This window comes from Heptranchias perlo, unplaced genomic scaffold (genome assembly GCF_035084215.1).
Source record: "Heptranchias perlo isolate sHepPer1 unplaced genomic scaffold, sHepPer1.hap1 HAP1_SCAFFOLD_888, whole genome shotgun sequence".
NCBI classification, from domain to species: domain Eukaryota; kingdom Metazoa; phylum Chordata; class Chondrichthyes; order Hexanchiformes; family Hexanchidae; genus Heptranchias; species Heptranchias perlo.
The window spans coordinates 31,098-59,067 of NW_027139927.1; the positions used below are offsets into that span (position 1 = coordinate 31,098).

A 27,970-nucleotide genomic window follows, 5' to 3' on the forward strand; every position below is an offset into this window, starting at 1 on the left:
AAAGGGTACGGGGAGTGAGGGGGAGAGTGGGATTAGACTGGGTGGGATATTAAAGGGTACGGGGAGTGAGGGGGAGAGTGGGATTAGACTGGGTGGGATATTAAAGGGTACGGGGAGTGAGGGGGAGAGTGGGATTAGACTGGGTGGGATATTAAAGGGTACGGGGAGTGAGGGGGAGAGTGGGATTAGACTGGGTGGGATATTAAAGGGTACGGGGAGTGAGGAGGAGAGTGGGATTAGACTGGGTGGGATATTAAAGGGTACGGGGAGTGAGGGGGAGAGTGGGATTAGACTGGGTGGGATATTAAAGGGTACGGGGAGTGAGGGGGAGAGTGGGATTAGACTGGGTGGGATATTATAGGGTACGGGGAGTGAGGGGGAGAGTGAGATTAGACTGGGTGGGATATTAAAGGGTACGGGGAGTGAGGGGGAGAGTGGGATTAGACTGGGTGGGATATTAAAGGGTACGGGGAATGAGCAGGAGAGTGGGATTAGACTGGGTGGTTTGTGGAGAAAAATTAGTGTCAAATCTGGAACATTCTGTGACTCTTCGAAAGTGCTCTCTCCAGACACAAGCCAAGTTTCAAAGAAGTAGATCACGTAATCCAGGCAGACACTGCAGTGCAGTACTGAGGGAGTGCTGCACTGCCTACATTACCGCACTTTGAAAGCACTTCATTATACGTGAAGCACTTTGGGACAAGCTGCTTTATAAGTATGAGCTCTTTCTTGCTTGGGAGGAGCCGACTGCACAGCAAGAGGGGGCGATGCCGGACGTGAGGGGTGGTGGGGGGGGAGCAGCAAACCAGAGGGGGAGAGACAGGGAAAAAGAAAAGGAACAGATGGAGAGAGTGTTTCTGCAGAAGGGAGAAGCAGTGGTTGATTTAACACTGCTGGGGTTGAGGGGGAGGGGTATAGCCCTGATCATCAACTTAACCACCACCTGTTGGTTCCAGGGTTACCACAGCGACCTTTAGGCCCCAAAAGTTCAAATTGTTCCCATTTGATCTTTAACTGAGTCCTACGAATATGATCAGGGAAGGCAGGGGGGCGGGGCTCATTCAGTGCCTCTCTCTCTCTCACACGTCACCTTTTTTGAGTCTCTATTTTAAATCAGTATCGCTATGGTCATCATTTCTTGGTCAAGTTCCAATCATTTGGAGCTACTCTTTCCTCCTCCTTCTCCTCCCCGCGTGCTCATGGTGCTGAAATCACGACTCGTTATTTTAAATCCCCCGCAACGGTCGGGAGAGGGGGGGGGTTATAATTTCAAAACTCCAGAACCGGACCCCCAGCCCGCCTCAAAACACGCCCACTTTTCCGGTCGTAACAGAGCAGGTTTGAGGCGGGTCTGTCATTTAAATGTGCTAATGAGGCCGCCTGCCTCTAATTTTAAACAGACTTTTTTCAGATTTAAAGGCTGCGGGCCGGGTTTCTCGGGGCTCGGGAAACCCGGCAGCTGAAGGGAAGCGAGAACGGCCGGATCCAGCGGTTGAGTGGCCTTTCCAGCGCTGCGGGTGGGCCAGGAGGAGCAGGAGTGCTTGCCCCCCGGCCCCTCTCGCTAACCCTGCCTCCCTCCCCTCTCCCTGTAATGATCGGGACCGTTGTATCATCTCCTACTCTAGTGTGTCTGTGATTCCCTCCCCCCACCACACTGACCTCCTACTCTAATTCATTCTGTCCCAGACTTCAACACTGAAATGCCTCCCCTCCCTCAGACTTCTCTTCCTCCGACAGCCCTCGAGCTGCTTTTAAAACCCAAGCTTGGGGTTGCCTAATTGTTACTTCTTGGTTCACCTCACCTCCTCTACTTTTCTTCCCTCCCGCCCCCCCCCCCTTGCTGGTGTCCTGCACTCTGGGCCTTGTCCAAAGGCTTCTCAATGTAGAAACTCAGATTGGTACAAATTCAAATTATTCAGAGTTACTCACCTGCCACCCGTTGGAAATTTTCTGGTTGAAGATGCCAAACTCGTACCGGATTCCGTAGCCGTAGGCAGCCAGCCCCAGCGTCGCCATGGAGTCCAGGAAGCACGCTAGACACGAGTAAGAGCTGGTCAGTCATTTCAGGATTTGCATCGACCACACAGTGATGAGACAGGGGGGGACGGGGGGTCAGTGTCTGTGATTACCCCACACACAGTGATGGGACAGGGGGGGGACAGGGGGTCTGTGTCTGTGATTCCCCCACACACAGTGATGGGACGGGGGGTCTGTGTCTGTGATTCCCCCACACACAGTGACGGGACGGGGGGTCTGTGTCTGTGATTCCCCCACACACAGTGACGGGACGGGGGTCTGTGTCTGTGATTCCCTCACACAGTGATGGGACGGGGGTCTGTGTCTGTGATTCCCCCACACACAGTGACGGGACGGGGGGTCTGTGTCTGTGATTCCCCCACACACAGTGATGGGACGGGGGTCTGTGTCTGTGATTCCCCCACACACAGTGATGGGACGGGGGTCTGTGTCTGTGATTCCCCCACACACAGTGATGGGACGGGGGTCTGTGTCTGTGATTCCCCCACACACAGTGATGGGACGGGGGTCTGTGTCTGTGATTCCCCCACACACACAGTGATGGGACGGGGGTCTGTGTCTGTGATTCCCTCACACAGTGATGGGACGGGGGTCTGTGTCTGTGATTCCCTCACACACAATGACGGGACGGGGGTCTGTGTCTGTGATTCCCCCACACACAGTGACGGGACGGGGGTCTGTGTCTGTGATTCCCCCACACACAGTGATGGGACGGGGGTCTGTGTCTGTGATTCCCCCACACACAGTGACGGGACGGGGGTCTGTGTCTGTGATTCCCTCACACAGTGATGGGACGGGGGTCTGTGTCTGTGGTTCCCCCACACACAGTGATGGGACGGGGGTCTGTGTCTGTGATTCCCCCACACACAGTGATGGGACGGGGGTCTGTGTCTGTGATTCCCCCACACACAGTGATGGGACGGGGGTCTGTGTCTGTGATTCCCCCACACACAGTGATGGGACAGGGGTCTGTGTCTGTGATTCCCCCACACACAGTGATGGGACGGGGGTCTGTGTCTGTCATTCCCCCACACACAGTGACGGGACGGGGGTCTGTGTCTGTGATTCCCTCACACAGTGATGGGACGGGGGTCTGTGTCTGTGATTCCCTCACACAGTGATGGGACGGGGGTCTGTGTCTGTGATTCCCCCACACACAGTGACGGGACGGGGGGTCTGTGTCTGTGATTCCCCCACACACAGTGATGGGACGGGGGGTCTGTGTCTGTGATTCCCTCACACACAGTGATGGGACGGGGGTCTGTGTCTGTGATTCCCACACACAGTGATGGGACGGGGGTCTGTGTGTGTGATTCCCATACGCAGTGAACTCCCGATATAATCTTGTAGCGTTGAGCAGTTGGAAGTTCAGTCCGGGTTTCTCCCCACAGGAAGGGGAAATCCCACAGTCCCAAAAATCCCTCCTCCTCCTCCCTGATGAAGAACAGGAAAAGGAGGGAACTCTGAATCCCAGCTCGGGCCCACCTCTGAGGGCTGAGAATGGAGTCCCGGGGGCACGTGGAGGAGGGGCAGTATGAAGTGCTGCAGCTGAAGAGGAGGTGTGTCGGGAATGGCCCTTGTCACGAGGGTACAAACGGAAATGGGAATTCTACCCGAGGGGGAACGACAAAAGTTCCTCACCAGCCAGTCGGCCCAGACCCCCATTTCCAAGCCCAGCGTCTTCCTCGATGTCTTCCAATTCTTCCATGTCCAGACCAAGCTGTGGAAGAAATTCAACAAATAAACAAGATGCCATCACTCAAACCCACCCCCACCTCTGTAACTGGAAGGGGCACCAACTATTTTGGAACTGGGCTATACAAACCAGGACAGTCCCTGGTTCGATTTGTGGCCTAGCTGGGTTAATTCTCCTCTGGCCCACGGTTGGGATGCAGTAATGGGCCTTAACATCACAGGGGAAGTGATGCAAATCACTACCTAGCGCCTCCTACTGGAAAGTGGCCGTGTGTGGATGTCTGGTGAGGAAAGATTGGGCTCGGCTACGATGCCCCACACAGTGGAACATCCCACTAACTCTCACCATCTGGGCTCGTAACATTTGGCCGAGTTGCCAGGGGGCGGCTGGTGCCCTTAGAGCTGTACTGCAGCATGGAGGCACAAACGAGCAAAGGGGGTGGGAGAGGAGTGAAGAAGGGAAGGGACATCGGGGCAGTTATGGGATTTGGAACAGGCAGGAGGGGCCATAAGCTGGGCCAGAATAAAAATGGAGGAGGTCTTCACTGAGGGACTAAAATGGAGGAGGTCTTCACTGAGGGACTAAAATGGAGGAGGTCTTCACTGAGGGACTAAAATGGAGGAGGTCTTCACTGAGGGACTCAATGTTAGTTCCTCTTCTGCCTCATTAAGCATCGCCTCACAGCTTTAAGCAGTTACAGTGCATTAGAGGTCTGTAACGGGAGAAGGTTCTGGAACAGCTGTGCCCAATTCCTGACTAATCAGTCAGACTCCTAAATGTCACTGCTCTTTAGAATGCAGCCTGGGCCCGGTGACATCAATCAGCCAACCTCCAGCCTGTCGCTCTTTACACTGAGCTGATGTCCAATCCCATCAAATCTCCTCCGAGGTATGTCTGGGCTCAGGCTAAATGGGGGTGGGGTGGGGTGTGGGGGGGGGACCCCCACAGTGGGCCCAACCCCTCACTCAACATCCACACACCTGGGTAACGATGGGGGAACTGGGACTCTATTTTCCTCTCCCCTCCCTAGCCCGGGGACAGCGAGGCAGAGAGTCGTGCGCCCGGCCCGAGATCAGCTAACATCAGCCGGTACCTCCTCCATCGGTGAGCCTTTACTGACCGAGCCACGGTGAATCCCTCTTTGGCCAAGAGCCGAGTAGGTGGGGGCCACGGGCGACCTCCCAGATTCCTGGTAGCTCCTGGTCCAGTGACCCCCTGTCCGCCAAGCCTGGCGGCGTGATGCCCTCTGTGGTAGAATATCCTGCTGACACCCAGGTCACTCACATTCAGTGGGCACTCAGCTGAGGTACTGGAGGTTGACAGGAACCCATGGACCCATAGTGACTTGCCCTGTCCTGGGAGCGGGGGCAGAGGTTGGGCTCCCTAATCACTAGCAGGAGAGGGAGCAGGTTATATAGGCTGGCCCATAGAGATAATAGGGAGACCTTGGGCCTTCCCTGCCCCCTTCTCCACACCCCCCTCCCCGATCACGGACTTTCCCAACCCCTTACTTAACCCCCGTGGGGGGAGATTGTTTCCGTGGGTCCCTGACTACGACCTGACCCCACCACACGAATTTATACTCCCGTTATTCCCGCTGACTTTGAGCCGCACTCAGTGTCGGGAAATGCTGATGAGGCCTGGGGGTTAAAATCTCCCGGGCCTCCTGCTCCAGGGGGCCGGACGGTTTGGACCCTGCACCCCCGATTCCCCCAGAGTTACAATCAGGGCTAATATTTTAATACAATTTCATGGGAGGGAGGGAAACGGATATCTGATCAAACGACAAGGTAATTTTGAGGAATGAGAGATCCGGACTGAACACGCAGTAGGGCGATCGGTTCTCTTACCTGATAGATTGCTTCATCACAGGCGTTCTGTAGACCCAGGTTCACCATCGTGTTCTGTAACGTGCGGCCCATGTAGAACTCCAGGGACAGGTAATAGATACGCTGTGAGGAGTGGGAGGGTGGGCGAGGGGGGAGAGAGAGAGAGAGATTCAGTAATCTTGGGAAACAAAAAGCACAACTCCACAGGTGCTGGGAATCTGTGAGCAATAACAGAAAAAGCTGGAAATAATCAGCAGGACTGAAGGAGGGGATTGAGTGACTCCTGTATATTCCCCTCTCGGAGTCAGAATGATACCGGGGCTAAAAGGGTTCAATTAAGGGTGGTAGAAGTGTGGACCTCTCTCCCACAAAAAGCAGGAGACGCTCGCTCAATTAATCACATTGAATCTGAGATCGATAGATTTATTAAGGGATATGGAGCCAAGACGGGTGGATGGAGTTAGGATACAGATCAGCCATGATCTCACTGATTGGTGGAACAGGCTCGAGGGGCTGAATGGCCCACTCCTGTTCCTGTTATGAGGACAGGTTGCAGAGTCTAGGCTTGTATTCCCTCGAGTGTAGAAGATTAAGGGGTGATCTAATCGAGGTGTTTAAGATGATTAAAGGATTTGATAGGGTCGATAGAGAGAAACTATTACCTCTGGTGGGGGGGGGTGGGGGGAGTCCAGAACAAGGGGGCCTAACCTTAAAATTAGAGCCAGGCCATTCAGGGGTGATGTCAGGAAGCACTTCCTCACACAAAGGGGAGTGGGAATCTGGAACTCTCTCCCCCAAAAAGCTGTGGATGCTGGGGGTCAACTGAAAATTTCAAAACTGAGATTGATTGATTTTTGTTGGGTGAGGGGATTAAGGGTTACGGAACCAAGGCGGGTAGATGGAGTTAGGATACAGATCAGCCATGATCTAATTGAATGGCGGAACAGGCTCGAGGGGCTGAATGGCCTCCTCGTGTTCCTATGTTGCTAATGTTTGGGTTCGAGCCCCACTCCAGACAGTCTCGGTGAGCGGAGACCGGAGCTCCGGCTCTGAATACTGGGTTGGCGACCAGCTGGGGTACTTGTGTCCGATGGGTCAGAGTACCCTTGTAGAGGGTAGGTGGGACTCTTTATTCTTGGTTGCAGCCCACCCTCAGAGAATGTATTCCGCAGATTAAAAAAAACACGTACAGGAATCCACCTCAGCTACCCTTCCCTAGTGAGTAGCACAGGAATCTAATGTGAGAGAGTCTTGGGTTAGAACACAAGAGAGGGACGGACTAAGGAAGGGTTTTAGATCTGAAATGTCGACTTCTGTCTCTCCACAGATGCTGCCTGACCTGCTGAGCACTTCCACCTTTAATCGGTTCTAGTTTTGTGTTGCACAAGACTCCCAGTGCAGGGGATCCCAGATCAGCTGTGTTGGTTGTAGGCTGCACTGCTCCAGACAGTGACCCACGCAGACAGATTCAAGGACAACATCAGAAGTCAGGAGCAGGTACCAGGGACTCCCAAATACGCTCAGAGACCGGTCAAGTGTATTACAGAGCGGCGTAGGCAGCGGGTTCATGTCCTGTATCAGTGTGCGGATCCTAATACCACTTGATCTGTCACACTTCAATTCATCCCTTCAAACTGCTCCCACTCCCAGTAATTGCCCTATACCCTCCAGTACTGTACCCCAGTGTTATAGTGACAGACCTGTACCCACCAGTACTGTACCCCAGTGTTATAGTGACAGACCTGTACCCACCAGTACTGTACCCCAGTGTTATACAGTGACAGACCTGTACCCTCCAGTACTGTACCCGTGTTATACAGTGACAGACCTGTACCACCAGTATTGTACCCCAGTGTTATACAGTGACAGACCTGTACCACCAGTACTGTACCCGTGTTATACAGTGACAGACCTGTACCACCAGTACTGTACCCCAGTGTTATACAGTGACAGACCTGTACCCTCCAGTACTGTACCCATTATAGTGACAGACCTGTACCCAATAGTACTGTACCCCAGTGTTATACAGTGACAGACCTGCACCCTCCAGTACTGTACCCCAGTGTTATACAGTGACAGACCAGTCCCCACCACTGTACCCCCATTATACAGTGACAGACCTGTCCCCACCACTGTACCCCGGTGTTATACAGTGACAGACCTGTCCCCACCAGTACTGTACCCCAGTGTTATACAGTGACAGACCTGTCCCCACCAGTACTGTACCCCAGTGTTATACAGTGACAGACTCGTACCCACTAGAGCAGGGAATGATAGAAAGAAGAAAAAAGGAAAGAACTGAAGGCTGTTTACAATTCATGTTTGCAGGTGATGCTTGGAGGCAGAGAAGTGTTTGCATATGATTTATAATAATGGGTGGGGAGGCTGTGTGGGGGGCCTAGGAGCAGCAGGCTTTGTTTACGTATTGACTACGGTTGCTAAGGAGACTTTCCACCAGCCCCTAACAACACTCAAATGCCTTGAACCCTTTCACAATGCGCCCGCTGATCCGCTAATCCACTGGCTTTGAGCGGCACTAACTCTATAATTGAACTGGGCTGCAGTATCTGCCTGGCGACCAATGTGCACAGGTTAAGGGAGGAACGTTGGCCAGGGCACCGGGGAAAACTCCCCCCGATCTTCTTTAACGTCCGACTCAGTAGGGGAGACGAGGCTTTCGACACAGCTCGGCCGCGTGAACGGTTCTGGAGACGCCACGCAAGTGAATCGGGGCAGATTGAGGTCTCTGCCAGCTGTGCCGTATGTACACAGGAGTTGGCGTAGACAAAGAGGCGACTCGTGCAGCACTTGGTGGAACTGAACTGTGCCCTTCCTCCTCTGTGGGTGTGACAACATTGAGCCAATCTCCACGACCTTCGAACCGGTGGGAGGCATGACTATCCTCTTAAAGGCACAATGCCCGGCACACGAGAGAAGGCATTTGCAAATTTTCATTTGTATTTTATCCCAAGGCTCTTCACAGGTGCGATTATCAGACAAAATTTGACACCAAGCCACATAAAGAGATATTAGGATAGCTGACCAAAAGCTTGGTCAAAGAGGTAGGATTTAAGGAACACCTTAAAAGGAGGAGAGAGAGACGGAGAGGCAGGGAGGTTTAGGGAGGGAATTCTAGAGCTTAGGGCCTCGGCAGCTGAAGGCACGGCCACCAATGGTGGGGTGAAGGAAGTGGAGATGGACAAGAGGTCAGAGTTGGTAGAACACAGAGATGTCGGAGGGTTGTAGGGCTGGAGGAGGTTACAGAGATCGGGAGGGAGCGAGGCCATGGAGGGATTTGAGCTTGAGGATGAGAATTTTAAAATTGAGGCGTTGCTTGACCGGGAGCCAGCGTGGGTCAACGAGCACAGGGAGTGATGGGTGAACGGGACTGGGTCACACTCCTCCCTTCTCTCCCCACCAAACCTACTCCAAATCATTCTGTCCCAGCACCACAGAACTGGGAGGGAGTTTCAACTCAGTCGCCTCTTTCAATAATTCCACACGCCCTAACCTGTTTTGTTATTTTGATGATGATCCTTCCACCTTTCAGATAACCTGAACAGGGTCCTGCTACAAATCGACCACAGCTGGAAGTGAAGACCTCCTCTCAGTGAGTGGAGCCTCTCTCCTACAACACCAACAGGGACTCTGTCCAATAAACAAATGGTGTCTCAGTCCCTCTCTTGGGGAGATATCTGTACACTGTCTGGTATGTCTCAGTCCCCTCTCCCGCTGGGAGATATCTGTACACTGTCTGGTGTGTCTCAGTCCCCTCTCCCTCTGGGAGATATCTGTACACTGTCTGATGTCTCTCACTCTCTCGCTCAGGGAGATATCTGTACACTGCCCGGTGTCTCTCAGTCCCCTCTCCCTCTGGGAGATATCTGTTCACTGTCTGGTGTCAGTCCCTCTCATGGAGATATATGTGCACTGTCTGGTGTCTCTCTCTCTCTCTCTCTCGGGGGGATATCTGTACACCGTCTGGTATCTCAGTCCCTCTCTCGGCGAGATATCTGTTCACTGTCTGGTGTCAGTCCCTCTCATGGAGATATATGTGCACTGTCTGGTGTCTCTCTCTCTCTCTCTCTCTCGGGGGGATATCTGTACACCGTCTGGTATCTCAGTCCCTCTCTCGGCGAGATATCTGTACACTGCTTGGTGTCTCTCAATCCCTCTCTCAGGGAGATATCGGTACACTGTCTGGTGTCTAACAGTCCCTCTCTCGGAGAGATGGCTCTCAGTCCCCTTGCTCTCAGAGATCCCTGCATAGTGACAGGTTCTCATGGAGAGTTGGTACAAGGCTGATTAGGGAAGCTTAACTAACTGTGTCACATGTGAAATAGTTATTTTTTGAGGAGAAAGGGGTCTCACCATTGAGGGAATATAGACGAGCCAGATCTGGGAACGCGTCTTTAACAGACTCCAGATAAATCCCTGACTCGGCTTGGAGGCAGTTTGCTGCTGAGCTGCTTTTTTATGAGGTTGCCGCAGGACAGTTTTAACAGCGTTGATATTTTCTCTGACCCGTAGTATCAGTTTTCATTATGCATATATAGACGAGGAGCCTGTCAGCAGTCTCTTGTGCAGGAGGCCTGCTTGTATCATGCGTGGTGCCAATCTCCCCAGGCACCAACCAGCCCCTATCGAAAGACAGCTGGCATCAACGTGTGCTGGGGAGTGGGCACAATGCAAATTGAGGGGCTCGGAAATACCAGTGAGCCCACTGTCCCCTGGGGGGGTAGGGGCAGCTATCAGAGGGGTGGTTCTGCAGGTTGAGTGTTTTAGGAGTGGAAATTGTATTTTTAAAAAAATCAGGGTTTTAAATTGAAAGCACCATTTTTAAAAGCAGCTCCAGCTCCCAGTTCCACACTGTCCGACGTCAAGTGCTGGGCAATTAAATACTTTCCTTTCATTCTCCGTCCCACTCTGACCTCAGCCTCTTACACCGTTCCAATGAAGCTCAAAGCAAGCTTGAGGAACAGCACCTCACCTTTCAATTAGGCCCTTTATAGCCTTCTGGCCTCAACATTGAACTCAACAACTTCAGATCATAACCACGTCTCCCACTTTCTCGGACAGCAGGTGCCGGTAATGGTTCTGCTGTAAACATTTACAGCTCCTCTGGATCCATCTTTTGTTTCTCTATTAGGAACATAGGAAGAGGAGGAGGCCATTCAGCCCCCTCGAGCCTGTTCCGCCATTCAATTAGATCATGGCTGATCTATCTCTTAACTCCATTTATCCACCTTGGCTCTATATCCCTTAATACCCTTACCCAACAAAAATCTACCAATCTCTGATTTAAATTGAGCTTTTACTGCTTTTTGTGGGAGAGAGTACCTCACTTCTACCACCCATTGCGTGAAGTTTCCTAACTTCTCTCCTGAATGGCCTGACTCTGATTTTAAGTTATGTCCCCTTGTCCTCGACTCCCCACCAGCGGAAAAAGTTTCTCTCTATCTACCCTATCAGTTCCTTTCAAAACCCTAAGAACCTCAATCAAATCACCCCTAAACCTTCTATATTCCAGGGTCTTGTCCCATTACCACCCTCCTTGCCTTGCACCATCATCCCTTTTGTTATTTAATCACTCCTGCCCTCTGCCCTATCACAGACCTTCCCTTTTGTTCTTTCCTCCACCCCTGCCCCCATCTTATTCCCTGGCTCTATACTTGCTTCTCAAACAGTTAAATCTCAAACTTCTTCCAGTTCAGACAAAAGGTTATCGACCTGAAAAGTTAACACGGACACTGCCTGACCTGTTGAGTAGTTCTCCAGCATTCTCTGTTCTTGTACTAAATATCTGCCAGAGTTGATCTTCACTGAGGCTAAACACACACCACAAGCTTTGCCCATTTCATCTCTCTTCCCCGACTGAGTGACAGCGCACAGTCTCCTGCTTGGCCATGGGTGGAGCTGGCAATCTCACCTCTGCTCCATCCAGGGGGAACCAGGATGAAGCAACAGAGGAGAGACAAGGTGCACAGAAAACCAGGAGGGACAAACAGCAGCAGAGTAAATAATAGTGTAGAAAGAGCAGGAATTAGATGGAGGAAAAAAAGCAATGGTGTTGGAATGCATTTGTGTTATTGCGAGGAGTGTTACGAATAAGGTTGACGAGCTGCAGGTACAAGTTGCCACATGATCTGGTGGCTATAACCGAGACCTGGCTTAAACATGGGCAGGAATGGGAACTAAACATTCCTGGCTACAATGTATTCAGGAGGGACAGGGAAGGAAAAAAGCAAGGATGAGGGGTGGCAGTATTGATCAAGGATAATATTACAGTTCTACAGAGGGACGATATACCAGAGGGTTCAAAGACTGAATCTATTTGGTTCGAGTTATGGAACAGAAAAGGAGCTGTTACATTGTTGGGTGTTTACTATAAACCTCCAAATAGTGAGGAGGAGATAGAGGAGCAAATCTGTGGGCAAATTTCAGAGAAATGTAAAAATAATAGAGCAATAATAGTAGGGGACTTCAACACAGACTGGAAAAAAAAGGGCAAGGAGGGTGAAGAATTCCTAAAATGTGTACAGGAGAACTTTCTTAATCAGCATGTTTCTAGCACAATGAGGAAGGAAGCTGTGCTGGATCGAGTTCTGGGGAATGAAGTGGGGCAAATGGAGTGTGTTTCAGTGGGAGAACATCTGGGTAATAGTGATCATAATATAATTAGGTTTAAAGTAGATACGGAAAAGGACAAAGAAAAATCAAGGGTGAAAATACCCAACTGGACGAGGGCCCATATCAGTGATCTGTCAAGGGGTCTAGCACAGGTGGACTGGAAACAAAGATTTGACCAAGAAAACAGTAAATGATCAATGGCAGGCCTTCAAGGCAGAGATAGTTCAGGTACAAATCAGGTATAGTCTCATGAGGAGGAAAGATGGGGCATCCAAAGCTAGTGCTCCCTGGACGACAAAGGAAATAGGGTTGAAATTAAAACAGAAAAAGGAAGTTTATGACAAATGTCAGGTATAGAATACAGTTTAAAAACCAGGCAGAATACAGAGAGTGCAGGGGGAAACTGAAAAAAGGATATAAGAAGGGCAAAGAGGGAATACAGGAAAAGATTAACGGGTAACATAAAAGGGAAATCATTTCAAAACATATAAAAAGTAAAAGGATAGTTAAAGGAATGGTGGGGCCGATTAGGGACAAAAAAGGAAATCTTCTTGTGGAGGCCGAGGACATGACAGGTACTGAAAGAGGACTTTGTATCTGTCTTCACAAAAAAGGGTGAAGTTAATGTTGCAATAGAGAAGGAGGGAGTGGAGATATTGGATAAGATAAAAATAGACAGAAAGGAGGTGCTAAATAGGTTGACGTCACTCAATGTTAACAAGTCACCCGGTCTAGGTGGGATGCATCCTCGGTTGCTGAGGGAAGCTAGGGTGGAGATAGTAGAAACACTGACCACAATCTATCAATCCTCTTTGGATATGGGAGTGGTGCCCAAGGACTGGAGGATTGCAAATGTTACACTCCTTTTTGAAAAAGGGGAGAGGGATAAACCTGGTAACTACAGGCCAATCAGTCTAATGTCAGTGGTGGGAAAACTACTAGAGACCATTGTCAAGGGCAAAATTAATTCTCACTTGGAGAAGCATGGGTTAATAAAGGACTACCAGCACAGATTTATTAAAGGCAAGTCGTATCTGATTAACCTGATTGAGATCTTTGATGCAGTATCAGAGAGGGTTGATGAAGGTAGTGCAGTAGATGTTGTATATATGGACTTTCAAAAGGCATTTAATAAAGCACCACATAACAGACATTCAGATAATACGAGCACATGGTATTAAAGGGATGGTGGTAACTTGGGTATGTAACTGGCCGAGGGATAGGAGGCAGAGAGTAGTGGTGAACAGATGTTTTTCTGACTGGAGAGAAGTATGCAGTGGGGTCCCCCAGGGGTCGCTATTAGGACCATTGCTTCTCGTTATATATAAATTACCTGGACTTGGGTATAGGGAGTACAATTTCGAAGTTTGCGGATGATATAAAACTTGGCAACGTGGTAAATAGTGAGGAGGATAGTAGCGGACTTCAGGAGGACATAGTCAGACTGGTGAAATGGGCAGACACATGGCAGGTGTAATTTAATGTGGATAAGTGTGTAGTGATGCACTTTGGGAGGAACAATATGGAGAAGCAGTGTAATCTAAACTGTACTATTTTGAGGAGGTGGTCAGAGCAGAGGGACCTGAGGGTGGAAATTCACAAATCTTTGAAGGTGGCAGGTCAAGTTGATAAGGTGGTTAAGAAAGCATATGGGATACTGGCTTTGTAAATAGGGGAACTGAATACAAAAACAAGGAAGTTATGCTGAACCTTTACAAATCACTGGTTAGGCCTCAGCTGGAGTATTGTGCACAATTCTGGGCCTCACACTTTAGGAAGGATGTCGAGGCCTTGGAGAGGGTGCAGAGGAGATTTACTAGAATGGGACCAGGGATGAGGGACTTCAGTTATGGGGAGAGACTGGAGAAGCTGGGATTGTTCTCCTCAGAGCAGAGAAGGTTAAGGGGAGATTTAATCGAGGTGTTCAAAATCATGAGGGGTTTTCATAGAGTAAATAAGGAGAAACTGTTTCCAGTAGCAGGAGTGTCAGTAACCAGAGGACACAGATTTAAAATAATTGGCAAAAGAACTAGAGGGGAATTGAGAAGAATTTTTTTCACACAGAGTTGTTATGATCTGGAACAAACTACCTGAAAGGGCGGTGGAAGCAGATTCAATCATAACTTTCAAAAGACAATTGGACATGTACTTGAAGAGGACTGATTTGCAGGGTTACGGGGAAAAAGCTAGGGTTTAGGACCAAATTAGACAGCTCTTTCAAAGAGCCAGCACAGGAACGACAGGCCAAATGACCTCCTTCTATGATCTCGAAGCCCGCCTACTTCGAATCCCCTCTTTCTGTCAGCCGTGGCTCAGTAGTACCTCTCTTGCCCGAGTCAGAAGGTTCGAGCCCCACTTGAGCCCATAACCCAAGCTGACGCACCCAGTGCAGTACTGAGGGAGGGCCACACTGTCGGAGGTGTCGTCTTTCGGATGAGACCAAGGCCCCGTTCTGCCCTCTCAGGTAAACGTAAAAGATCCCACGGCCACTATTTGAAAAGCAGGGAGTTGTCCCTGGTGTCCTGGGCCAATATATATCCCTCAACCAACATCAGTAAAAAAAAAATTCTGGTCATTTTCACATTACTGTTTGTGGGATCTTGCTCTGCTCAAATTGGCTGCCGCGGTTCCTACATTACAACAGGGACACTTCAAAAGTACTTCATTGGCTGTGAAGCACTTAGGGACATCCTGAGGGTGTGAAAGGCATGATATAAATAGAAACTGGGCTTAGACAGCGTCAGCAGGCTATTCATCCGTGTGGGCCACCCACTGCACTTTCCAGCGGTGGGTCGCTGGGTAGTGATCAGGAACATCCTGGCCGATTATCTCCCCTCCCCCTCCACAATTCAGGCAGCGATGTAGCACGCGCCCCCTCCCTCCCTCCCTCCCCGCCTGCGCGTCACTAACTCAGCAAAGGCCCAAACAGCAAACCTCGGGGCCTCCGAGCTCTGCGCGTCTCTGGGAACGGTTTTGTAATCCTCAGACTAAAACACAACACGGGGATAAAGCACGAGTGAAGCTCAATGTGATATGGTCAGGGAGCAACACAGCTTTTCTCTCTCTCTCTCTCTCTCTGGCGATGCTGGGAAAGTGCAGCGTTCCGGCAGCAACCCACGCCCCACAATCGAACACCAGCCCAACAGAATGTGAGCAACTGGCTGCCCAAGGGTGCTGGAAAGTGCGCGTGGGGCAGCTCTGGAACTTAAAACCTGCGACCTTCTGATTTTGGAGGGGGGGGCGGTTGGGAGAAAGTTGAAGATGGCACCAATTCCGGTTACATAAATGCCCCAGATGGACACACCTGCAGACACCACCGTATTGGGCCTGGGTTCCAATCCAGGCAGGACTCTCGACCCCTGACATTCAGTCTCGGTCCACCCTGCCTGGGGTGAGGGAGCAGGGCGAAGGAAAAATAGCTCTGGTTGCAAAACTGAATCAAGCAGCCCCGGTTTAAAAATAACCCCCCTTGGTACTCAGCAAAGGTCAAAGGGCCTGAAGAGATGCTTCACGGAGTATCATATAAACCACTGAGCTCAATACTGGGGAGGATTGGGTTACCTCTCCCTCACACTTCACACAAGTTCCCCATCTGTCTCTTTGGGTGTAAACTCTTTGCAAATCCAAACCAGGCACTCAACAGTTCGGTTTTACAGTAAAAGTCCCATTTCTTTTCTGCCCCACTCCCCAGTGCCAGTACTGAGGGAGTGCTGCACTGTCAGAGGTGCCGTCTTTCGGATGAGGCCCTGTCTGCCCTCTCAGGTGGACGTTAAAGATCCCACGGCCACTATTGGAAGAAGAGCAGGGGGAGTCCTTCCCGGTGTCTGTTTGTGGAATTCCCTCCCTAAAGCTCTCCACCTCCTTAAAACCCAACTCTTTTGACAAAGCTTTTGGTCGCCCCTCCTAATATCTCCTCCTGTGTCTCAGGCACCCATTTGAAGTCTGATTACGTCTCTTGTGAAGCACTTTGGGACGTGTTTCTACATTAAAAGTGCAAGCTGCTGTTGCTGTGTGCCCCAGTGCAGCGTTGAGGGAGTGTTGCACTGTCGGAGGTGCCGTCCTTCGGATGAGATGGGGAAACCCTTCTTTGCCAGTTTCAGCTCTGACCAGGAGATGCTATCCCGGATGGGATCAAACAAGGACCTGGGTGCCTTGCTTTTCGGGAATATTCTGTTTCTGTTACAAGGCTCTTGGGTGAACGTACACAACTACAACACTGGCATCTACCAGACAATGTGGAAAATTGCCCAGGTATGTCCTGTCCACAAAAAGCAGGGCAAATCCAATCCAGACAATTACCGCCCCATCAGTCTACTCTCAATCATCAGCAAAGTGATGGAAGGTGTCGTCGACAGTGCTATCAAACGGCACTTACTCACCAATAACCTGCTCACCGATGCTCAGTTTGGGTTCCGCCAGGACCACTCGGCTCCAGACCTCATTTGTCCAAACATGGACAAAAGAGCTAAATTCCAGCGGTGAGGTGAGAGTGACTGCCCTTGACATCAAGGCAGCATTTGACCGAGTGTGGCACCAAGGAGCCCTAGTAAAATTGAAGTCAATGGGAATCAGGGGGAAAACTCTCCAGTGGCTGGAGTCATACCTAGCACAAAGAAAGATGGTAGTGGTTGTTGGAGGCCAATCATCTCAGCCCCAGGACATTGCTGCAGGAATTCCTCAGGGCAGTGTCCTAGGCCCAACCATCTTCAGCTGCTTCATCAATGACCTTCCCTCCATCATAAGGTCAGAAATGGGGATGTTCGCTGATGATTGCACAGTGTTCAGTTCCATTCGCAACCCCTCAGATAATGAAGCAGTCTGTGCCCACGTGGAGCAAGACCTGGACAACATCCAGGATTGGGCTGATAAGTGGCAAGTAACATTCGCGCCAGACAAGTGCCAGGCAATGACCATCTCCAACAAAAGAGTCTAACCACCTCCCCATGACATTTAACGGCATTACCATAGCCAAATCCCCCACCATCAACATCCTGGGGGTCACCATTGACCAGAAACTTAACTGGACCAGCCACATAAATACTGTGGCTACGAGAGCAGGTCAGAGGCTGGGTATTCTGTGGCGAGTGACTCACCTCCTGACTCCCCAAAGCCTTTCCACCATCTACAAGGCACAAGTCAGGAGTGTGATGGAATACTCTCCACTTGCCTGGATGAGTGCAGCTCCAACACCACTCAAGAACCTTGAACCATCCAGGACAAAGCCGCCCGCTTGATTGGCACCTCATCCACCACCAGCACATTGTAGCTGCAGTGTGTACCATCCACAGGATGCACTGCAGCAACTCACCAAGGCTTCTTTGCCAGCACCTCCCAAACCCGCAACCTCTACCACCTAGAAGAACAAGGACAGCAGGCACATGGGAACAACACCACCTGCACGTTCCCCTCCAAGTCACACACCATCCCGACTTGGAAATATATCGCCGTTCCTTCATGGTCGCTGGGTCAAAATCCTGGAACTCCCTTCCTAATAGCACTGTGGGAGAACCTTCACCACACGGACTGCAGCGGTTCAAGGTGGCGGCTCACCACCACCTTCTCAAGGGGCAATTAGGGATGGGCAATAAATGCCGGCCTCGCCAGCGACACCCACATCCCATGAACGAATAAACAAAAAGGGTTTCAAATGAGTCCCACTCAAAATATGTGTTAAATTTCTTCCTTCTGCCCATACCCAAACAGGCAAGGGGTGGGGGGGGGGGGGTGGAAAGCGGTGAAGAGGGAATTCTAACTCTTGGGTGACACCCATCCGGGGGTCTCGTGGTAGGCTTGACTGGCCAGCTGCCCACCTGAAATGGGTGCAAAGGGGCAGCTGGTTGGCCGCCAGCAGGCAAAGATCGGGCAGCCCTCTGGCACTCAGCTGAGGGGGTTTGATAAGGTCTCGCGGTGGGGAGGGGAAGCCCTGTGCATCAGGGATCTGGAATTTCCTGTGGGGTCCGGTGGGGGCCATAAAACCTTTACTTTAGGGTCACCGCTTCTTCCCGGACAGATTTTAACTGAGAGGGGTAACCACTATGCGTGCCTTGCTCAGTGGGCCATCGACATGCCATCGGATTCCTACATACATTACAGGATATTAAATCAGCCAAAGTCTGGCAGGCACCAGCAAGAACAGACGATCTTCTGCCAGACGAAGAGAGCTAAAACTCCCCGATGAGTCTGCAGTCAATACCACAAGCAATCCCCGCATCCCCCCCCCCCCATTGCTCAGTTTGTAGAGACACTGGGACGGAGCCATTCAGACCAGGACAGGCCCAGATTCGGTCTTAAAGAAAAAAATAAAGAGCAGGCAGAAGCCCGGGTAACACTGGAATTAAAAAGCCAGCAAGATCGCATTGGAGCCTCGGGATTCGGTGACTATTTTCAAGTATCGGGGGACACAAGTAGGGAATTCAGGCAAAGGGTGAATCAGGCTCGAAGGATGATTTAGTAAGACAAGCGTTTAGCTGCAAGTCATGCCTGGTAAGAGGCAAGCGGGAGAAGGGATTGGGGGATATGCCATGTTCGTTGGGATTTCTCAAGGTCCTAAACATCATTCCGTCCTCTTAAAATCCACTTGAATGACTGCCCTGTGAGTAGCGTCCCCTTGAATACCCTTCAGGAGAAGCTGTATAGAGCAGGTGGAGAGGGCGGTGTCTGCTGCAGCATTATTATTCAGGGCTGTCAGCCAAGATTGTTGGCAGATTGAGAGAGTGTTTTATTTTTAAAAAACTGGGCTGTGCTGAGCTGTAAAGATGGCGGTGGGTGGGAGGCAGGGAGTCTGCCTGCACTGAACAGTCGGAGGCTGCTGATCGGATAGCATCTCAGGAGGCTCCACACTGCACAGTCGAGGCTATAGAGGGAGCGCAGTCTGATGGCACCGAGGCAAAGCAACAGAATTGTGTGTGTCATGGTGCCAGGGACAGAAGCACCCCTCCTCCCCTTCCCCATGTGGCACTTATCTTGTGCCAACATTATGTCCTGGCATCCAACAGAATACCGTGGGCACTTTCAAAAAATGCAGCTCAGGCCCGGACTGGAGTTATACTGAGTTACATGTGGTGACGTGCAGGGGTGCTGGATGTACACTGCTTGCCTTTAGCGCATTAGCATGTCAGCTCGAAGCCCGACTCTGGTTAATGCTGCCACTTTATCCATTGATCCGCAGCCAAAGGCTTCGCATCAATGTAGAACTGAGAGGAAAAGTGCACTGAGAAACTGAAATAATGTGACAGGATTCGAAGGGGAACTATAGGTGGAGAGAAACCTCCTTCGATCCTGTCCAACCGCCCCCCGCCACACACACACTGCCCTTTAAGAACACCTTGTGTAACCAATGCCCAATTTATACCGTCCCGCCATCCCACGTGCCCGTGTTCCACCGTCCCGCCATCACACGTGCCCGTGTTCCACCGTCCCGCCATCACACGTTCCCGTGTTCCACCGTCCCGCCATCACACGTTCCCGTGTTCCACCGTCCCGCCATTACACGTTCCCGTGTTCCACCGTCCCGCCATTACACGTTCCCGTGTTCCACCGTCCCGCCATTACACGTTCCCGTGTTCCACCATTACACGTTCTCGTGTTCCACCATTACACGTTCCCGTGTTCCACCATTACACGTTCCCGTGTTCTATCATCCCATCCCTTTCCAGTTGGCAGTGGTTGTCATGGCAACAATGAATGCTACTCTCCCCCACTGGCACAAATGGATTAATGAGTTTTATTGTCCTCTCATAGGAACAGGGGAGGCCATTCAGCCCCTCGAGCCTGTTCCACCGTTCAACTGGATCATGGCTGATCTGTATCTTAACTCCATCTACCCGCCTCGGTTCTGTAACCATTAATACCCTCACCCAACAAAAATCCATCAATCTCAGTTTGAAAGCTCCAATTGACCCCCGGCCTCGACAGCTTTTTGGGGGAGAGAGTTCCAGATTCCCACTCCCCTTTGTGTGAAGAAATGCTTCCTGACATCACCCCTGAACGGCCTGGCTCTAATTTTAAGGTTATGCCCCCTCGTTCTGGACTCTCCCACCAGAGGAAATAGTTTCTCTCTATCTGCCCTATCACATCCTTTAATCCTCCCTATCTCTGTAACCTCCTCCAGCCCCTACAACCCTCAGAGATCTCTGCGCTCCTTCAATTCTGGCCTCTTGCACATCCCCGATTTTAATCACCCCACATTGCCGGCCGTGCCTTCAGCTGCCTGGGCCCTAAGCTCTGGAATTCCCTCCCTAAACCTCTCCGCCTCTCTCTCCTCCTTTAAGAGACTCCTTAAAACCTGCCTCATTGACCAAGCTTTTGGTGGGACCTATGTGGGTGGGGTTACGGATCGAACCTCGGGCCTTGTTGATCTGTATGGCATGAAGCCACACCAGGAAGTGCATTTACCCACTGAGCCAGTGGCGGAGAGAGGAGGAGGTAATTACACACACGGTTAAATTCGAAACATGAACCATTCTGGGAAGTTGAGATGGTAGTTAAACGCTTGCAGAGCAAATGACATGGCTAATCTGAGTGAAACTAGAGTCGGTCACAGATCAATGCTTATCTCTCCTTGCTTCCTCTCTCCTTCGTTCAAATCCCAACTCCTCACGTCTCTGCTCCGTGTCTAATTCTTCTCACCCCCACCCCACTGAGGAATCTTGAGTAATGTCTTGCTACATTAAAAGGGTTATAGAAATGTTTGGATATCCTATTCAAAAGTGACAGACCAGTACTGTACCCCCGTTATAGTGACAGACCTGTCCCCACCAGTACTGTACCCCCGTGTTATACAGTGACAGACCTGTACCCACCAGTACTGTACCCCGTGTTATACAGTGACAGACCTGTCCCCACCAGTACTGTACCCCAGTGTTATAGTGACAGACCTGTCCCCACCAGTACTGTACCCCAGTGTTATAGTGACAGACCTGTACCCACCAGTACTGTACCCCCGTGTTATACAGTGACAGACCTGTCCCCACCAGTACTGTACCCCCGTGTTATACAGTGACAGACCTGTCCCCACCAGTACTGTACCCCAGTGTTATACAGTGACAGACCTGTACCCTCCAGTACTGTACCCCAGTGTTATACAGTGACAGACCTGTACCCACCAGTACTGTACCCCCGTGTTATACAGTGACAGACCTGTACCCACCAGTACTGTACCCCAGTGTTATAGTGACAGACCTGTACCCACCAGTACTGTACCCCCGTGTTATACAGTGACAGACCTGTACCCTCCAGTACTGTACCCCAGCGTTATACAGTGACAGACCTGTACCCTCCAGTACTGTACCCTCCAGAACCAATGCTAGATACTGTCCAGTGGTGGGTTGCCCAGTGCTATTGTGCTCGATATTGGTGTCAACTGCTGAGGTTTCCAGTACTGGTGTTGCAATGACCAGTGCCCAGGTACCCAACACTCAGCGTCTGGGACCCCCAGTGTCCAGGATCCCTCCCAGTGCTCAGAGCCCTCCCAGTGTCTGGACAACCCCCCTCCCGACAATGCCCAGTGTCTGGAACCCCCCCCCTCCTCCCCACAATGCCCAGGACCCCCAGTGTCCAGTATCTGCACTCCTCCGGTACACAGCAGACCCCACCAGTACCCAGGACCCCCCAGCGCCCACTCTCTGGGATGCCCCCACCCCCCAGCGCCCACTCTCCGGGATGCCCACACCCCCCCCAGCGCCCACTCTCCGGGATGCCCCCCCCCCCAGCGCCCACTCTCCGGGATGCCCCCGCCCCCCCCCCCTCCAGCGCCCACTCTCCGGTATTCCCCCGCCCCCCCCCGCGCCCACTCTCCGGGATGCCCCCCCCCAGCGCCCACTCTCCGGGATGCCCCCGCCCCCCCCCCCACCAAGTGCCCACTCTCCGGGATTCCCCCGCCCCCCCCCCCACCAAGTGCCCACTCTCCGGGATGCCTCCGCCCCACTCCAGCGCCCACTCTCCGGGATTCCCCCGCCCCCCCCCCACCAAGTGCCCACTCTCCGGGATGCCTCCGCCCCACCCCAGCGCCCACTCTCCGGGATGCCCCCGCCCCACCCCAGCGCCCACTCTCCGGGATGCCCCCGCCCCACCCCAGCGCCCACTCTCCGGGATGCCCCCGCCCCCCCAGCGCCCACTCTCCGGGATGCCCCCACCCCTCCGGGATTCCCCCGCCCCCCCAGTGCCCGCTCTCCGGGATGCCCCCGCCCCCCAGTGCCCGCTCTCCGGGATGCCCCCGCCCCCCAGTGCCCGCTCTCCGGGATGCCCCCGCCCCCCAGTGCCCGCTCTCCGGGATGCCCCCGCCCCCCAGTGCCCGCTCTCCGGGATGCCCCCGCCCCCCAGTGCCCGCTCTCCGGGATGCCCCTGCCCCCCCCAGTGCCCGCTCTCCGGGATGCCCCCGCCCCCTCCACAGTGCCCGCTCTCCGGGATGCCCCCGCCCCCCCCCACAGTGCCCGCTCTCCGTGATGCCCCCGCCCCCCCACAGTGCCCGCTCTCCGGGATGCCCCCGCCCCCCCACAGTGCCCGTTCTCCGGGATGCCCCCGACCCCCCCAGTGCCCGCTCTCCGGGGGACCCCCCCCCAGTGCCCGCTCTCCGGGGGACCCCCCCCAGTGCCCGCTCTCCGGGGGACCCCCCCCCAGTGCCCGCTCTCCGGGGGACCCCCCCCAGTGCCCGCTCTCCGGGGGACCCCCCCCAGTGCCCGCTCTCCGGGTGACCCCCCCCAGTGCCCGCTCTCCGGGTGACCCCCCCAGTGCCCGCTCTCCGGGTGACCCCCCCAGTGCCCGCTCTCCGGGTGACCCCCCCCAGTGCCCGCTCTCCGGGTGACCCCCCCCAGTGCCCGCTCTCCGGGTGACCCCCCCCAGTGCCCGCTCTCCGGGATGCCCCCGCCCCCCAGTGCCCGCTCTCCGGGATGCCCCCGCCCCCCAGTGCCCGCTCTCCGGGATGCCCCCGCCCCCCAGTGCCCGCTCTCCGGGATGCCCCCGCCCCCCAGTGCCCGCTCTCCGGGATGCCCCCGCCCCCCAGTGCCCGCTCTCCGGGATGCCCCCGCCCCCCAGTGCCCGCTCTCCGGGATGCCCCCGCCCCCCAGTGCCCGCTCTCCGGGATGCCCCCGCCCCCCAGTGCCCGCTCTCCGGGATGCCCCCGCCCCCCAGTGCCCGCTCTCCGGGATGCCCCCGCCCCCCAGTGCCCGCTCTCCGGGATGCCCCCGCCCCCCAGTGCCCGCTCTCCGGGATGCCCCCGCCCCCCCCAGTGCCCGCTCTCCGGGATGCCCCCGCCCCCCCCAGTGCCCGCTCTCCGGGATGCCCCCGCCCCCCCCAGTGCCCGCTCTCGGGGATGCCCCCCAGTGCCCGCTCTCCGGGATGCCCCCCAGTGCCTGCTCTCCGGGATGCCCCCCAGTGCCCGCTCTCGGGGATGCCCCCCAGTGCCCGCTCTCGGGGATGCCCCCCAGTGCCCGCTCTCCGGGATGCCCCCCAGTGCCCGCTCTCCGGGATGCCCCCCAGTGCCCGCTCTCCGGGGGACCCCCCCAGTGCCCGCTCTCCGGGGGACCCCCCCCAGTGCCCGCTCTCCGAGGGACCCCCCCAGTGCCCGCTCTCCGAGGGACCCCCCCAGTGCCCGCTCTCCGAGGGACCCCCCCAGTGCCCGCTCTCCGGGGGACCCCCCCCAGTGCCCGCTCTCCGGGGGACCCCCCCCAGTGCCCGCGCTCCGGGGGACCCCCCCAGTGCCCGCGCTCCGGGGGACCCCCCCCCAGTGCCCGCTCTCCGGGGGACCCCCCCCCAGTGCCCGCTCTCCGGGGGACCCCCCCCCAGTGCCCGCTCTCCGGGGGACCCCCCCCCAGTGCCCGCTCTCCGGGGGACCCCCCCCAGTGCCCGCTCTCCGGGGGACCCCCCCCAGTGCCCGCTCTCCGGGTGACCCCCCCCAGTGCCCGCTCTCCGGGTGACCCCCCCAGTGCCCGCTCTCCGGGTGACCCCCCCAGTGCCCGCTCTCCGGGTGACCCCCCCCAGTGCCCGCTCTCCGGGTGACCCCCCCCAGTGCCCGCTCTCCGGGTGACCCCCCCCAGTGCCCGCTCTCCGGGGCACCCCCCCCCAGTGCCCGCTGCCCAGGGATGGGACCCCCCCAGTGCCCACTGCCCAGGGATGGGACCCCCCCAGTGCCCACTGCCCAGGGATGGGACCCCCCCAGTGCCCACTGCCCAGGGATGGGACCCCCCCAGTGCCCACTGCCCAGGGATGGGACCCCCCCAGTGCCCACTGCCCAGGGATGGGACCCCCCCAGTGCCCACTGCCCAGGGATGGGACCCCCCAGTGCCCACTGCCCAGGGATGGGACCCCCCAGTGTGCCCACTGCCCAGGGATGGGACCCCCCAGTGCCCACTGCCCAGGGATGGGACCCCCTCAGTGCCCACTGCCCAGGGATGGGACCCCCTCAGTGCCCACTGCCCAGGGATGGGACCCCCCAGTGCCCACTGCCCAGGGATGGGACCCCCCAGTGCCCACTGCCCAGGGATGGGACCCCCCAGTGTGCCCACTGCCCAGGGATGGGACCCCCTCAGTGCCCACTGCCCAGGGATGGGACCCCCCAGTGTGCCCACTGCCCAGGGATGGGACCCCCCCAGTGTGCCCACTGCCCAGGGATGGGACCCCCCAGTGTGCCCACTGCCCAGGGATGGGACCCCCCAGTGTGCCCACTGCCCAGGGATGGGACCCCCCAGTGTGCCCACTGCCCAGGGATGGGACCCCCCGGTGTGCCCACTGCCCAGGGATGGGACCCCCCGGTGTGCCCACTGCCCAGGGATGGGACCCCCTCAGTGCCCACTCTCCAGGGATGGGACCCCCTCAGTGCCCACTCTCCAGGGATGGGACCCCCTCAGTGCCCACTCTCCAGGGATGGGACCCCCTCAGTGCCCACTGCCCAGGGATGGGACCCCCCAGTGTGCCCACTGCCCAGGGATGGGACCCCCCAGTGTGCCCACTGCCCAGGGATGGGACCCCCCAGTGTGCCCACTGCCCAGGGATGGGACCCCCCAGTGTGCCCACTGCCCAGGGATGGGACCCCCCAGTGTGCCCACTCCCCAGGGATGGGACCCCCCAGTGTGCCCACTGCCCAGGGATGGGACCCCCCAGTGTGCCCACTGCCCAGGGATGGGACCCCCCAGTGCCCACTGCCCAGGGATGGGACCCCCAGTGCCCACTCTCCAGGGATGGGACCCCCCAGTGTGCCCACTGCCCAGGGATGGGACCCCCCAGTGTGCCCACTGCCCAGGGATGGGACCCCCCCAGTGTGCCCACTGCCCAGGGATGGGACCCCCCAGTGCGCCCTTCCCCTCTCACCTTGGGGTCCTTCTCATAGTAATACTGCTGGGTGCGGATCCACCTGCCCACCAGGTGGTCGCGGACGGTGTGCGCCAGGGCGAAGTAGTAATCTCGGGGCGTCGACACATTGCGGTCCTTGACCAGGGTGAAGTGCAGGTGTCGGTTGAAATTCTTCTTCAGGTCGGTCACGTTCTCCACGCCGGCCAGGCCCCGCACGCTGATCTGCTTCCTCCGCTCCATGTCGGTCTTGGGCCGCGACATGATGTCGGTTTATATAATTTAATTATAAAAAAAATAAAATCAACCGTTTTTTATTATATATAAAAAAAAAACCCCCTTCACCTCAGCGAAAAAACCGAGCGACCGCCGCCTTCCGCTAGCTCGCGCCCTCATCAATATTCAACGGACGCTCTCATTAATATGTAGTGGCCCTCATCAATATTCATTAGGCGTTACGCCCACCGCCGCCAGCCAGCCAGCCACCCACCGCGCGCAGCACGCCGGGAGTTGTAGGCCACGCCCACCCGCTGGCTTGTTGTCCCGCCCCCTTCTTGGCACTACAAGTCCCGGCCGGCTCCGCTCGCGCGTGCGCCGTTCAGTGGGAGGAGTCAGGTTGGTCCTCCACCGGGCCCAGATGATTGACAGGGCCGGGGCAAGGTGTGGGCGCGTGCGGCTGCTCACGTCCCCAGCCCGTTCCCGGCTGCTGCATTCTCTCAAGGAGGGCAGTGAAAGGGCGAGTTATTTAAAGCGTCCTCGTCCGACCTCTCTCCCCCCCCCGCCCCCCCCCCCACCCACCTCACCCACCCCTCCCCAAAATGTCCAATGCTTTAATGCCTGATTTAAAACCCTTCCAAAATACCCCAGCCCGCCCCTTTTGCAAAAAATAAAGAGCCTGCAAATGCAAAAAAAAATGCTACCTTTCCAGCACGGACGCAATGGGCCGAATGGCCTCCTTCTGCGCCGTAACTTTCTACGATTCCCGGTGGATATTTAGTGTTGGGCTGGAGAGCAGGTCCTAAGGAGGGTGCGTCAATAGATTTGTGGCAATGAAGATCTAGGTAAAGGGGCAAGTCCAGTTAGCAGGCTGAAGTTAAAAAGGATCTAGCGTTTATATATCGTGCCTTTCAGGGCTTCAGGACGTCCCAAAGCACACTTTACAGTCAATGAAGTACTTTTTGTCGTGCAGTCACTGTTGTAGGAAACAATTTGATCCCTTATCGAAGTCACAAGTGACATCCTGTGTGACTGTGACCGTGGTAAACTCTCCCTCCTCATCCTTCTCCACCTGTCTACAGCCTTTGACACGGTCGACTCCACCATCCTCCTCCTACGCCTCCCCTCCATCGTCCCGCTGGGTGGGACTGCCCTCGCCGGGTTCCATCCTTATCTATCCAGTCGTAGCCTGAGAATCTCCTGCAATGGCTTCTCTTCCCACTCCCGCACCGTTACCTCTGGAGTCCCCCAAGGATCTATCCTTGGCCCCCTCCTAGTCCTCATCTCCATGCTGTCCCTCGGCGACATCATCCGAAAACACGACCTCAGATTCCACGTGTACGCTGATAACCCAGCTCGACCTCACCACCACCTCCCTCGACCCCTCCACTGTCTCTCAATTGTCACATTGCTTGTCCGACATCCAGTACTGGGTGAGCAGAAATTTCCTCCAATTAAATATTGGGAACGTAGGAACACAGGAACAAGAGTAGGCCATTCAGCCCCTCGTGCCTGCTCCGCCATTTGATAAGATCATGGCTGATCTGTGATCTAACTCCATATACCTGCCTTTGGCCCATATCCCTTAATACCTTTGGTTGCCAAAAAGCTATCTATCTCAGATTTAAATTTAGCAATTGAGCTAGTATCAATTGCCGTTTGCAAAGAGAGTTCCAAACTTCTACCACCCTTTGTGTGTAGAAATGTTTTCTAATCTCGCTCCTGAAAGGTCTGGCTCTAATTTTTAGACTGTGCCCCCTACTCCTAAAATCCCCAACCAGCGGAAATAGTTTCTCTCTATCCACCCTATCCGTTCCCCTTAATATCTTATAAACTTCGATCAGATCACCCCTTAACCTTCGAAACTCTAGAGAATACAACCCCAATTTGTGTAATCTCTCCTCGTAACTTAATCCTTGAAGTCCGGGTATCATTCTAGTAAACCTACACTGCACTCCCTCCAAGGCCAATATGTCCTTCCGAAGGTGCGGTGCCCAGAACTGCTCACAGTACTCCAGGTGCGGTCTAACCAGGGTTTTGTATAGCTGCAGCATAACTTCTGCCCCCTTGTACTCCAGTCCTCTAGATATAAAGGCCAGCATTCCATTTGCCTTATTGATTATTTTCTGCACCTGTTCATGACACTTCAATGATCGATGTACCTGAATCCCTAAGTCCCTTTGGACATCCACTGTTTTTAACTTTTTACCATTTAGAAAGTACCCTGTTCTATCCTTTTTTGATCCAAAGTGGATGACCTCACATTTGTCTACATTGAATT

The 27,970-nt window shown here is 54.5% G+C and overlaps 1 protein-coding gene across 1 annotated transcript in view; it reads right to left on the minus strand.

Annotated features, from left to right (window-relative positions):
• LOC137319791 (glycogen phosphorylase, muscle form) overlaps positions 1 to 25,870 on the minus strand; it is a gene marked incomplete at its 3' end in the record, with an annotated part of 44,792 nt that extends 18,922 nt beyond the window's left edge. The window contains exons 1-4 of the mRNA XM_067981723.1: positions 25,495 to 25,870; positions 5,584 to 5,685; positions 3,679 to 3,757; positions 1,930 to 2,033 (exon numbers count right to left, since the gene is read on the minus strand). Of these exons, the coding sequence (XP_067837824.1) occupies positions 1,930 to 2,033; positions 3,679 to 3,757; positions 5,584 to 5,685; positions 25,495 to 25,737 (528 nt within the window). The remainder of the gene's footprint in view (positions 1 to 1,929; positions 2,034 to 3,678; positions 3,758 to 5,583; positions 5,686 to 25,494) is intronic.
• Between the last annotated feature and the right edge of the window lie 2,100 nt (positions 25,871 to 27,970).